Genomic DNA, 13868 nt, shown 5'->3' with positions numbered 1-13868 from the left:
CTCTCCCTCTCTCTCTCCTCCCTCTCTCTTTTTCTCTCTCTCTCTCCTTGTTTCTTTCCCAGGGGGTGAAACAAGGTGGGAGGGAAAAAGGCGGGGGGGGGGGGAATAAGAACCCAAAAAGTAACAAAGACTGGCTACAGGTTAACCTTGATTGTCAACTTAGAATTATCTAGAAGCCATAACTCTGGGTCCATCTGTGAGACTTAATTTTTTTAAATTTATTTTATTAATATGAGTACACTATAGCTGTCTTCAGACACACCAGAAAAGCGCATTGGATCCCACGTTGTAATTCACCAAGTGGTTGCTGGGAATTGAACTCGGGACCTCTGGAAGAACAGTTAGTGCTCCTAACCACTGAGCCATCTCTCCAGCCCCTGTGAGACTTAATTGATGTTCCTGAATGTGGACCTCTGGGCTGAGGTCCAGGACTGGACAAGGAGAAGGCAAGTATCTCTCTCTGGTTGCCAACTCTAGAGGCAATGTGAGCATTTGCCTTACATTCCCTCAGCTGCAGCTGGAGCCATTCTCTCTGCCGAGCCTTCCCCCCCCCTCCCCCCAGGCTGACTCAACTGCTTGCCAAAGCAAACCCTTCCTACCTTAGACTGCTCGCTCTCTTTGGGCATCTTGTCCCACAATGGGAAAGGCACTACAGCACTTGGCACAGGACGAACAGACAAGTTCCACACATGAGATACACTTTTATGGATCAAAGGTTGAAAATGTGGACACTACCGAGAAGAGTTCATCATCGTAAAGTGGTAAAGACATCCCTAACTATGACTCAAAACTAGAAGCTGTAGAAGAAGCTGAAGGTGCCAGGTGTGTTGGTGAACACCCTTAATCCCAGGATTCAGTAAGCAGAGGCAGGAGAATGAGTTTGAGGTCAACCTGGACTATGTAGTAAGACTCTCTTGAAACCAAAACCAAAAATCTAATGAAGTAAAATCTAAACAATCAAGCCAAACCTACATGATGCATGGATACACTGGTGCACATGTGCATAGACATGACACACATGTGCATAGTCATGGCACACAAATCAGAAGGCACAGAACACTGGGGACATTTTCAACTGACAGCACACATAAGAGGGCTAATGTATTTAATATATAAAGAGCACTTAACAAATGAGTAAGAAAAAGACAATATTTCTGTGGCTTTTTTTTTTTTTTTAAAGAAACCAGAATTCTCATTACATTAACCATCACCGCCACCCCTCTTGAAATAGGAATTCTTTAGGTACCCCTATGTCTGTTTTGAGGCTAAACTTGAAACCAATATCCTCCTGCCTCAACCTTCCTAATTCCCTTGCTACAACTATAGGTGTGTACCACTATACCTGACAACATACCATCTTTTAAGTGGTCATTGACCACTAACAAAAATTAGCCATGGGGGCTGGAGAAATGGCTCAGCGGTTAAGAGTACTGGCTGCTCTTCCGAAGGTCCTGAGTTCAAATCTCAGCAACCACATGGTGGCTCACAACCATCCATAATGAGATCTGATGACCTTTACTGGGGTGTCTGAAGACAGCTACAGTGTACTTACATATAATAAATAAATAAATCTTAAAAAAAAAAAAAGATTACCCACCAGGCAAGCCTCAACATGGTCTCTCTGTTTTTTTCTTTTTCTTTTTAAAAAGATTTATTTATTTATTTATTTATTATACATAAGCACACTGTAGCACTGTAGCTGTTTTCAGACACACCAGAAGTGGACATCCCATCTCATTACAGATGGTTATGAGCCACCATGTATGTGGTTACTAGGATTTGAACTCAGGACCTCTGGAAGAACAGTTGGTGCTCTTGACCTCTGAGTCATCTCGTCCTCAACATCTTTTCTTTTCTTTCTTTGTTTTTTCTTTTTTCTTTTTTCTTTTTGGTTTTTCGAGACAGGGTTTTTCTGTGTAGCCCTGGCTGACCTGAAACTCATTCTGTAGACCAGGCTGGCCTGAAACTCAGAAATCGGCCTGCCTCTGCCTCCCAAGTGCTGGGACTAAAGGCGTGTGCCATGCCACCACTGCCCAGCTCAACATGTTTTCTTAACCCATATAGTGCATATTTTATGTTCCACACAGTACTGGTCAAATGAGTTCACGCTTTTGTAACATTTTATCATTTATATGTGTATGATGTCTTTTTGTTTTGTTTTTCTTTTCAAGATAAGGTTTCTCTGTGTAGCTCTGGCTGTCCTGAAACTTGATCTGTAGACCAGGCTGGCCTTGAACTCAGGGATCTGCCTGCCTTTGCCCACATGTGTGCCACAACCACCTAGCTTCGTTGTTGGTGGTTATTGTTTTGGTTTTTGTGGTTGTTGTTTTCCCAGACAAGGCAGCCATGGTTGTCCTGAAAGTCATTCTGTAGACCAGGCTGTCCTTGAACTAAGGATCCACCTGCCTCTGCCTCCAGAGTGCTTTAAACAGCATTTTACTATGTAGCCTAGGCTAGCCTCAAATTCCTGATCCTCTTTTCTCAGCCTCCGGTATGCTGGAGGCTTCTTCCAATGATACCTCTCTCTCTGTATTTACCTTACAATTACTGTTTACACTTGTATACATGTACACAAATCCGTGTGTTCTGTGTGACAGATGCTTCATGGGTATTAAATTCTCACAGAAATCCACAGAGAATAATCTGCTGTATTTGAAGCTGGCCTTGAACTCATGGCAATCTTCCTGCCTCAGTCTCTCAAGTGCTAAGATTATAGACACGAGCCACCATACCTGGTATGGATATAAATCTTTTGTTTTGTTTTGTTTTTGTTTTTTTTTGAGACAGGGTTTCTCTGTATAGCCCTGGCTGTCCTGGTAGACCAGGCTGGCTTCGAACTCAGAAATCTGCCTGCCTCTGCCTCCCGAGTGCTGGATGGATGTAAATCTTATAAGTCCTATTTTACAAAGAATGAAAGAGATGAACTAGTTAAAAGTGCCTTGTGGTAACTACTCAGTTACTGTGAGCCAGACCTAGAACCCAACATTCCCTTCCCATAATAAACGACTACCCCCGCCTTAATAGTATTTCTGACTTTCCCCCTTTGAAATTACTAAGCTTATTTACTGAACAGATATCATATTTGGTTTACATTTCATGGTTAGTTTACAACAATGAAATAACAATCCCTCCCTTTAAAAAGCTAAGCCTAGCCAGGCAGTGGTGGCACATGCCTTTAATCCTAGCACTTGGGAGGCAGAGGTAGGTGGATTTCTGAGTTCGAGGCCAGTCTGGTCTATATAGAGTGAGTTCCAGGACAGCCAGGGCTACACAGAAAAACCCTGTCTCGAAAATAAATAAATAAATAAATAAATAAATAAATAAATAGAAAGCTGAGCCTAAAGAGAAGAAAAGAGAAAGCAAGTGACCATACAGGGGTTACAGGTCTATGCTGGCACTGCACTGCTTTACATCTCTGTCCTTCATGGAATCCAATTATACATATTCATCTGCTAATTTTTCATCTTTCCCATGTTAAAAACAAAAACAAAACTCTTGAGAGCACCAGAACTCCTGCCAAATACATTTTCCTAATTCTTATGAAATGCAGAGGGTTTGAAGCACTGGAAGCATTCCACGCATGAGGGATGATGAGTGAAGACCAAGGTCAGAAAGAAATAGAGTGTGTTTGGGTCACTAAGGACATCGAGCTGCTGGGAGCGAGCCTTGGCAGGATGGTTTAGGTACGGCAGGGTGAAGGCAAATCTCAACCGCAGATTTCTCAGAGTCAGGATGAGACATGTTCCAGCCATTAGGCAACAGAGACCTGCTGTAAATTATCAACTCGCTGACTGATAACAAGTGTTACTTCAAGGTTAGGCAGGCAGCCATACTCCAGAAGGTCTGAAATTAGAAGATTCTGAAGGTCAGAAGATTAGCAGGGCTCAACACCTACTGAGAGCTTAGTTGGAGGTAAAGAAATGTTTCTGCCTTTAAGCCACCCGTGTAGGAGAGTTATTTGAGCAACAAGAACAGCAGCACTCGGGAGGCAGAGGTAGGCAGATATATCTGAATTCGAAGCCAGCCTGGTCTACAAAGTGAGTTCCAGGACAGTCAGGGCTATACAGAGAAACCCTGTCTCGAAACCCCCCCCCCCAAAAAAAAATCATCAGCAACAACAACAACAACAACAATGTAGTGTGATGGATCCAATGAGTCAAACACTAGGCAAACACAACCTGATGAAAAAGCAGGATGAAAGTGTGTGGGCATCCACTTTAAACAAAAAGGAAAGCAGAAAATTCCAAGGGAGTTCTGTCTAGCTGGTTAGCCCCGGTGTTCTGGCACAATAGTTATGAGGAACATTTTATAGGGTGGGGTAATGGATTGGAACAGCCCATCAGGGTTACGAACCACCTACTTAATGAGGAAGAAGGAATTTTCTCTCCGTGATCAACTATGTAGAGGGCATTATCAGTATACTTCTAAAGTTCTCTTTACCCCTCAGCTTTAGAGCCACAGGAAACTAAGGAGTGGTGTTGGCAGGCCAGGAGGGCGGCTAGAAGCTAATTCATGCTGATTGAAGATAGGAAGGTGTTGCCTAGAAACCAAGCATGCCAGGGCATCCTGTAATCTCAGGCAAATAGGGAAGACACATGCATTTAAGACCAGCACAAGTTACGTAGTGGTAGTGAGTGTGTGTGTGCAAGAGAGAGAGAGAGAGAGAGAGAGAGAGAGAGAGAGAGAGAGAGAGAGAGAGATTGGAGGCTAGAGAGTGTAACTGGAACAAACCATGAAGAGTCACCCAGAAGGCGCTTTGATGTTTCCCTGTTCGTCTTCATTTAGGGAAGCGGTCACAAAGGAACATACTCAACGCAGAAGGAATGGACACACAGCTGAACGTCACTGTCTGCAAATCCAGTGCTTTGAGCAGTCTGAGGCAGGAGAGTCACTGGTTCAAGGCTGAAAAATGTAGTTGTTGATAGAGTGCTTGCCTAGCACGCATGAAGTCCTGGGTTCGAGCCTCAGCAGCATAAACAAACAAACAAACAAACAAAACCCAGGACATACAGACTCACACTTGGAATCCCAGCACTGGGAACAGAACACAAGAGGATTACTGTGTGCTGGAGGCCAGCCTGGACTACCTAGCAAGACCTCACCTAGTCCCCTAAAATTTCTGTTTTAAAAGAGGAATTCCTTTTTTTAAATAATCTTCTTTATTATTCCTTTATGTGTATGACTGTTTATATCTGTGCACCGTGTATGTGCCTGAAGTCTGGGGAGGTAAGGAGAAGGCATTAGATCCCCTGGAACTGGAGTTACTAACAGATGCGATGGGCCATGTAGGTGCTGGGAATCAAACCAGGTCCGCTGCGAGAAACGTTCTTGACCATTAAGCTGTCTCTTTATCCCCCAGTAAATGATTCTGGAAATTTTATTTATTTATGTATGTGTGTAGGCCAAAGGACACTTACAAGAGATGATTCTCTTCTTCTGCCCTATGGGTTTTGGGAATTGAACTCAGCTTGTCTTAGCAGTAAGTATGTTTATTGGCTGAACCATCTTACCTGCAATAAAACTGGCTTCAGTCCCTGGCACCGCCTAAAATGCCACACACCTGTAGTTTCAGCACTCAGAAAGAGGCAACAGAAGTGTCAGGGGTTAAACCAACTACATGAGACCCTGTCTCCAAAAACCACATCAAGTTAAAAAGTTTAAAGTGCATAAGACCCTGCTTGGTTTGTCAAAAGCAAAATTCTTTCGTGAACTAAGCTTTTCTTTTGTTGTCTCGTGATTATAAATGCATAAAGGAATACTATGATCCATAACAAAGATGATAGGAGGAGTGTGTAGGCTCACAATGGGAGTGATTTCCCAGCCTATTTCAGAGTCAGAGATTAGGCTTGGGGAGAAAACCTGACACCTGCCATTTACTGGACCATGAGGTTAATTCCACTCTTATCTGCAGACTCAGGCGCCTACTGGAGCACCTGGAGAGCTTGAGCAAACAAAAACTAAAAGCGCCAGTGTCTGGCTAAACTCCAGAAGCCCAGGAGAAAGTGGGCCGTTACAGTGACTGAAGCCGAGCACCCAAGTGGGTGGGAGGCGTTACAGAATGTAGATGGTGGGGCCGACGATGCAGGAGGGCTGCTGGCTGCTGCCCATAGCTGGAGGCAGAGAAGGAAATAAGGAGAAAAAATATATATATAAAAGTAAAGAAAACAGGATCTGTCTGATAATATTGTTTCAAGCCCTTGATAAATCAGAAAGTTGGATTACTAAGCCAGCCTGCAATTCTAGCTAAAGGAATAAAATTTTAAACTTTTAATTTCATTCTATTTGTGTGTCTATGTGCGCGCACGTGAGGCCAGTGATTGTGTGACTGAGGAGACCAGAGGAGCGTATCAGATCCCATGGATGTGGAACTGAAGTGACAGATGGTCATAAGTTCCCCTGTGGGTGCTGGGAATTAAACCCAGGTCTTTTGGAAGAACGGACAATGCTCAGTACTTTTAATTGCTGAACGATCTCTCTATAACCCCAAGGAATGTGGTTTTATAAAAATACATACTATTTATTTTGCGTGTGTTGTATATGAGCATATATGCTGCATACATGAGGTCAGAGGACATACATTTTTTGTAACCTACTTTTAAGAGGGGTTCAATCTCTCCTCTAGCCTACCACCCAGCAGAGGTAGTGAAAGAGAAAAGTTATTAGGACATGGGGGAAGTGGACCTGTTCAGCAATAGTTCTTTGAGGGTGAACTTGATGTTCTTGGGCAGCAGGTCAGTCCCAGAGCAAACACCAAATATGATTCAGCAGCTGCAGACCCCAGGCCCAAACCCCACAGCTCCAGTCCAGACCTTTCAGCAAGCAGACTCAGGCAGCTGTGGTTGAATTCAGAAGAAACTGCCAGGCTCCCCAACTGGCCTGAGGCAAGGCTACAGAATCAGCAAGCTGCACTGGAGTGAGTTTCTCTCAATGTCAGAGTTATAACAAGTTGGGCTCAACAACACTATGTAAGGCGAGCCAATACATGGGCGTCTTTAGCGAAGAACAGCGAGGCAGAGCAAACTAAGGCTCAGTGCTCACCTCCCACTGTCCATGGAGTCATATTTATACCCCTTTATCAAGCATCCTTTCACGTGTTTGCTATAGCCAAACATCCTTTCACCTGTGTCTGTTTCAGGAAAACATTCTTTCATGTATTTGCTTTAACAAGACATCCTTTCACCTGTGTGCCCCTGCAAACCATCACTTGACATAACTTTCCAAAGAACTATTTGTTTCCACTTCACCTGTTGAGTCTGTCTTTCCACCTTGTAGGTCCTAAGGATTGAACTCAGGTCATAAAGCTTGGCAGCACGTGCCTTTAGTTGTTGTCCCATCTCACCAGCGTATGTGGGGTTTTTCTGTTCATTTTCTGATTTTTTTTTCCCCCTAACAACGTGGCCCTGACTGGCCTAGAACTCACCATGTAGACCAAGCTGGCCTCAAACTCACTTACATTCAACTGCCTCTGCCTCCCAGTGCTGTAATTAAAAGCATGGGCCATCAAGCACAGTGGTTTGTTGTTTTGTTTTTTTCCCTTTTGATACAGGGGTTTTACTTTGTTGCCATGGCTGCATACAACTTACCCGGAACCTAGGTTAGCTCAGAATTCACAATGTAGCTCAGGCCAGATTAGAACCTAAAGTAATGCTGGTACCACTGCCTCTGCTCAAGGGGATCTGAGGGGCTCTGGCTCAACCAGAGTGGCCAAAGAGTTACAGCTCTCCAAGGGGAAGGCAGTGAGACACAGTGGGCAGTTGGGGACCAAGGAGCAGGAAGTGGCTGTGGTCAGTCTAGCACACCAGTCAGTCTAGCATATCAGGCTCCTTGGGCCAAGTTGAGGTCTAGTGGAGAGAAAGTTCTTCCCTGGAGTGTTACAGCTCAATAAGACAGGCACTCTCAGACGACCTTTGGTGAAATAACTGGTACACTTTATTCCTTGTGGATAGATAGGAACTTGTAAACATTTGGGGGTGGGTTGGGATCTAGAGGCAGATGCTTTTCATTGGCTTGGTGTGAGATGTTAGGGATGCCTCATCTACATGTGGAAAGACTTTAGGTGTCATTCCTACATGTCTGATTGTCACAGTCCTCTCAGTGGAGTGACCTGGTCATGGGGTTCCAGTACAGGAACCTGGTTCCTGAGTCCATCCATCCTCACCAGGTTTTCTGTCTGGAAGCAGTCTTCTGCCGCACTCGCTCGCTCCAGGATTTTTTTTAAGGCTATTAGGTAATTATTTGATGTGCATTCTGGGCTGGAAACTACTGTTCTAAGTCAGGTTCAGTTGTTCAGGGGACTGCTTTAATTGGGTGGTAAGGACCAGAGGAATGGTCAAAGATCCTGAGATAAACAGCACTAGATTAATACTAGAACCATTTTTTTTTTTTTTTGTCCAGGTGACAAATTAAATGCATCTCATACTTCATTAAGTGCACTTTTTATTTGAGTTTTTCATGTGTGAAGCACTACAAGGATTTGCCTAGCCCAGCAAGGTGGTCTGAGAACAGCCACAAACCAGTGAGCTTTCTATCTAGCCCTGTTTCTCCAGCCACTCCTTATAGGCCCCAGCATAGTTCCGAGCCCTGTGGAGAAAAAGAAATGTTGAGGGAAGGACCGGTCCAGGAGACAGTCCCCAGGCAGCACCCAGCTCGCAAGCCTTATGCTTGTCGTACCCTGTGTAGCCAAGACCTTGTGCCAGTTGTGTGGCCTGGAGACCCCGCCTGCCCATCTGACAGAAGAAAATAAGATTCTTGTCTTCTAGCTTTGGCTTCTCAGCACAGTACAGAGTCTGAAAAGCAGTTGGGTCCATGTTCAAGGCGATTTCCAATTCAGACACTGAGAGGGGATAAAACGGAAAGCCAGTGGTACACCGAGGTTCACAAGGTGGGGCTGAGAGAGCTGAATCCTGACAGCAGGCACATTTGCAGACTGTCCGAACAACATACGGTGGCCACCCCCACCCCACCCCATCTTCAAAGACAAGGAACGGCGTACCAGCGCAAAGTTAGGCCAGCAAACGCTGCCACTTCCTGAGACTTAAGCAGGCAGTGGAGGATCAAGTGGATTAAAGCATCCAGCTTCAGGGAAGTATGCACTCAGATGGGGATCTGCCTCTCTGGCCACCTATCCCCTCAAACTGGATAAGCTAGTTCCGCTGCCAGGCTGTCTCCATTTAGCCTTTCTCTAGGGAACCTGAGGGCTGGCTTGAACAAATATAAGGCTCTATGTCTACCTGCACTGTCCCCACGGCGTCCTAAATGAGGCTCCTTTAGTTAAGACCACCATAAACTGTTCCACTGCCAACAAGAGAAATCTTATACCAGGGATGTTGAGTGCCCCAGGAATGGTACCAGCTGCTGCCTCCTCCCGAGATCGGACATCGAAGAGCCTGGCCCTGCCTGAGGCTACGAGTGAACGGAGCTCAGAGAAGGAGACTGTAGGCACTGGGAAAGAGAACATGAAAGACTTGAGGGCCGCGGGACCACAAGACACTTGTGGCCTCTGCACCCCCCTTCCTGGCAGCAGCTTCCCAGCCCAGTGGAGCTATTTGAGAACGGCAGCCACACCCCATGCTTCTCTCTCCATAATCAGCCCTTCCCAGGGGACCAGCATCCACCTCAGCCTCACATCCCGGGGGCTCTCGGGTACCTCCAGTCATGGTTCCTGCAGCAGCACTCCTGTGACTGTGACGCAGAACTGCAAGTCGAAGCATCTCCCTCTCCCTCCCAGAGCCCAACCAGAGACCGGAACCGGAAGCAAGGGCATGGCCCCTGGAGTATACACACACAGAATCCAATAGCACCAGTTGGTGAGACCTTTAACACTCGCTCACAGTGAAAACCTTTATAGACTGCCCAGGTCAGGCCGGAAATTTCACCCAGGTTTGGCACAGGCACCAGGACTCTGGGTAATGAGTCTAGGAAGAGCAGCACCCTACTCAAAGGTTGACCCAGCCCTACCGGTCAAAGAGTAATATGCACTCCCTTCTCCCAGGGCCCCAAAAGGAGGAAGACAGACAACTGTGGCTCTAAACAATTTTATCTTTAAAAAAAAAAATAAAAAGACCCATCCCTGGAATGGGGAAGGCTCTCGGTGAACCCGCCCCTGCCTACAGTTCCCCCTGGCTCCAGAGGCTTTTTTAGAGGCCTCAGCTGCTCACTGGCCCCCCTACTACTCCTGGGATAGCAGCCAGCTAGCATCCTTTCCCACCTCTTGAGTAAGCCTGCTCCCCAGAGTACTCAGGTATGCATCATAACTTCTGCTCCAGAGAAAGCAAAGGAAGAGCCAGTGCAAGTACTGGGCCCGCAGACCCTCTCTCAGGCACTCTAAGCGTGCACACGGCAAGCCCAGATTCAGTGTGTCCAGTGTCCACCAAGGAGACAGCACATGCAGTGTGCCGAAGGCGCACCAGGCCTGGGGACTGCATGCCTGGGGACTGCACGGAGGGAGCAGGCCAGGCTGTCGGTGCACGTCCGCACTGTTTGTTTCACACCACTCACAGCAGACTGCCACGCCACAGGGCCTTAGTTCAGAAACACATTTGCCAACCTCCCCCAAGTCCCATGCCAGAAGGAGGCAGTGAAGGGGAGGGGCATGGGGTCAGCGTGTTGCTCCCGGGCCGTGTGCAGTCCTCAGCCCAAAGCCCCTGAGTCCCCAGAGTTAGTTGCTGTCATTCTTGATGACGACCTCTAGTCCGTGGTGCCGTAACTGAGCTCGCAGTAGCAGGTTCTTGTTCTTGAGATCTTCCACCTGCACAGAAAGGGAATGATTAAGAAAAACAAGATTGACACTGCCAAGCCATGAACTCAGCCCCACAGCCAGAGCTGAGAGGGACAATGGGAAGTGTTTTCCAGGGTCTCCAAACTGGGTCAGTGGCTAAGGGGCTGCCAAGGGGGTCGTCCTGGAGTTAGTCTGACCTGTTGCCGGAGCACATCGTTGTCCAGCTGCAACTGATCCAACCCCTGCAGCTCTTCAGACAGCCGGTGGTTGCTCTGCCGCAGCTCCTGGATATAATCACAGGCTTTGGACAGGATTCCACCTTTACTCTGGCCAGACTTGGTGCTCTCCATAGAGCAGTCTGGGATGATTTTGGACAGCTGTACAATCCAGTTGTTGATCTTGTCGCGGCGGCGGCGCTCCACTGTGGGGCAGAGCGAAGGACAGAGTGACTCGCCAGCCTTCCCCTCCTCACGCTGCAGTTCCCAAATCCACTTAGGCTGTTCCTGCCTTCACACCTGGATGCCACCTACCTTCGTTATGTTGAGCCCTCCGTTTCTCATCTCGAGTTGTCCTGGGAGCCTCTGACTTCCTGATGATAGAGTCCAAGGGTGGCCAGACCAAGGAAAAGGCAAAGAAGCGAACAAAACCAAGACCAGTGTTTAGGTGAGGAATTATGTAAGGTTTGGCAGGCACTGAAACCACTCATAACAACAGATAAGGTCACTCACGGGGAATAAGGGTGGGTCCTGGGGGCAATCGATCGCTGGCTCCCTCCCTGCAATACTTCTTGTGGTGACATCATCACAAAGAATTGACCTGTGATGACATGAGGTAGGTTTTATCAGGACCTGGGCCTAGGAGCCTCACCTAGACCTTGGGACCCTTTTGAGAACATACCCCCAACAGTTTGTAAAGCAGCCCAGACTCACTGTGTGTTCTGATTGTAATAATGACTAAAAGTCACGTGCTGAAGCCCAGCGCCCCCAGCCACATCCCACAGCCTAGCCCCTTAGGCTACCATCCTTGTGCAACAGTCTCACCTGTGCTGGGCGGGGTTGCCTGCCCCAGTAGTGCCTCTGAGCCCTGCGTGGTAACAACCGCTGTTGTACTCCCAGATGTGGTACCCCCTGACCCATCTCCCACTGCGGTGCTGGGGAAATATGTATAGTGTGTCTCAGCAGCTGCACCCTCCGTGTCAACAGCATCGTCACTGGTGAAAGCTCCCTGGATCACTGCCTGGGGAAGGAAATGTGAGCGAGAGGAGTCCAGTCAGTCGGGAACTCATTCCCACTCTATCTCCCTTCAAGGCTCTATCCCTCAGCAGAACTTCACTCAGCCAAAGATAGCTACGAATGCAACCCAACACATAACTGAAGTTTCTTAAAATATGAGGTGTTTTTTTAAAAAAAATTCGTGTGTGTATTTAAGATTAATTTTTATGTGTATGAGTATTTTTCTTGAATGTATGTATATGGTGTGTGTGTGTGTGTGTGGTGCCTATGTGTATATGGTATATGTATATGGTGTGTGTGTGGTGCCTATGTGTATATGGTGTATGTATATGGTGTGTGTGTGGTGCCTATGTGTATATGGTGTATGTATATGGTGTGTGTGTGTGGCGCCTATGTGTATATGGTGTATGTATATGGTGTGTGTGTGTGTATGTNGTGGCGCCTATGTGTATATGGTGTATGTATATGGTGTGTGTGTGTGTATGTGGTGCCTATGTGTATATGGTGTATGTATATGGTGTGTGTGTGTGTGGTGTCTATGGAGGTCAGGGAAGGACCCATGATCCCCTGAAACCAGATGGTTTCAAGCCACTGTGCAGTTGTTGGGAACTTGGGTCCTCTGTAAGAGCAAGAAGTGCTCCCAAGTGCTGGGCTACCTTTCCAGCTTCAAGCTAGGGTGTCACGGTAATGTCTCAGTGACACAAGGTTGAACCTATCTGGACCTGGTGCTTTGGGCTAAAGTGGCTTGAGATGTACCCCACTGTCCCCAATTCTGCCCCTCCTTCTTGCTGGCTCCCCAGTTATTGCTAAAAACTCTCTAGTCCTCCCACAGTCTCTCCCCCAGTACCTGGGTCATAGACTGAGTGGCCGGGTAACCACTGATGGCACCAGAGCCCTCTGTCTGGCCATCCAGCTGCCCCTCAGACACCTGGATCACCCTGTACATCACCTAGAAGCAGGGAAGAGAAGAGTAAGTCAGGAATCACAGGCCCTCTCAGAACAGCCTCTTGTATTTGTACATGTAAAGTACCAGGAGTCTTTCAGAGACAGACTTAGAAACTGTCCCTTGTTCCCTCCTACTCCCCCCCCCCAGGCTTTAGCATACCCAGCCCCACACCAATCTCGAAACTTCCAATTATCACCCCAATAGCTTCATCTTCTCCAAGCCACAGCCCCCCAAAACATGCTCATGCCCCTCCCTTAACCCCAACCCCAGGCGGCATCTGCAGCCACCTGGCCCCCTCCCTTACCTGGCCCCCATTCTCAGTTCGGAAGACGTACTTGACGTTGGGGTCGGGAAAAGTGGCAGCTGACTGGATGCTGGCGATAGCTACACTAGTTGGGTCCTCTCCAGTAGCCACTGCGCCTAAGTTAAGAGGCAAAGAAAGATCTAGAAGTTAACTGTTTTTCTCCCTATTCTACCTGCATGGCATTTAAAAGACACACGGTACGCAGGAGATGGACCATCATCTGAAGAGGGGGAGGCGAGGATGAGCTGTAAGTCTTGACTTTCGATATTCACCTTCCTGAATCTGCACTGTCCCCTCTTCGGTTTCAGCTGTTTTCTGCTGCCTATTTGTGGTGAAACAAAAAAACAAGAAACAAATGGAAGATGTGAAAGGTTCACTGACCTGGTAACATGGTTCCCAAATTCACTGGCATCCACAACAGATGTTAGGCTAGGTTAGACCATGGCAGTATTACTGCTGGCTCATGGTGGCACTTTCCTCTAATCTTGGCACGCAGGAGACAAGCAGGAGGATCTCTGTGAGTTTGAAGCCAGCCTGGTCTACAGAGTGAGTTCCAGGACAGCCAGGACTACGATAGACCCAGGACTATGTAAATATTATTCTGTCTCAAAAAAAAAAAAAAAAAAAAAAAAAAAAAAAAAAAAAAAAAAAAAAAAAAAAAAAAAAAAA

At 47.0% G+C, this 13868-nt stretch overlaps 2 protein-coding genes across 6 annotated transcripts in view; both read right to left on the bottom strand.

Moving 5' to 3' along the window:
• Window positions 1–7951: 7951 nt before the first annotated feature.
• On the bottom strand, window positions 7952–9940 carry Tstd1 (thiosulfate sulfurtransferase like domain containing 1). Its single transcript, XM_021199408.2, has 4 exons — window positions 9647–9940; window positions 9319–9441; window positions 8671–8833; window positions 7952–8580 (listed from the first exon to the last, which is right to left on the bottom strand). The coding sequence occupies exons 1-4, from the start codon at window positions 9708–9710 to the stop codon at window positions 8529–8531; spliced, it is 402 nt and encodes a 133-aa protein (XP_021055067.1). The 5' UTR covers window positions 9711–9940; the 3' UTR covers window positions 7952–8528.
• Window positions 9941–10018: 78 nt separating this feature from the next.
• Usf1 (upstream transcription factor 1) overlaps window positions 10019–13868 on the bottom strand; it is a 7730-nt gene continuing 3880 nt past the window's right edge. For 4 of the 5 annotated variants that reach the window (XM_021197733.1, XM_021197732.1, XM_029539150.1 and 1 more), the window contains exons 3-10: window positions 13472–13521; window positions 13200–13315; window positions 12797–12898; window positions 11758–11953; window positions 11446–11533; window positions 11248–11306; window positions 10915–11138; window positions 10019–10747 (exon numbers count right to left, since the gene is read on the bottom strand). In XM_021197733.1, the coding sequence (XP_021053392.1) occupies window positions 10658–10747; window positions 10915–11138; window positions 11248–11306; window positions 11446–11533; window positions 11758–11953; window positions 12797–12898; window positions 13200–13315; window positions 13472–13521 (925 nt within the window). In that variant the 3' untranslated portion in view covers window positions 10019–10657. The remainder of the gene's footprint in view (window positions 10748–10914; window positions 11139–11247; window positions 11307–11445; window positions 11534–11757; window positions 11954–12796; window positions 12899–13199; window positions 13316–13471; window positions 13522–13868) is intronic. The other variant, XM_021197735.1, reaches the window with a different exon arrangement.

The sequence above is a fragment of the Mus pahari genome, chromosome 5 (genome assembly GCF_900095145.1).
Source record: "Mus pahari chromosome 5, PAHARI_EIJ_v1.1, whole genome shotgun sequence".
In the NCBI taxonomy this organism is placed as follows: Eukaryota; Metazoa; Chordata; class Mammalia; order Rodentia; family Muridae; genus Mus; species Mus pahari.
This window is presented reverse-complemented; position numbering and strand designations above follow the sequence as displayed.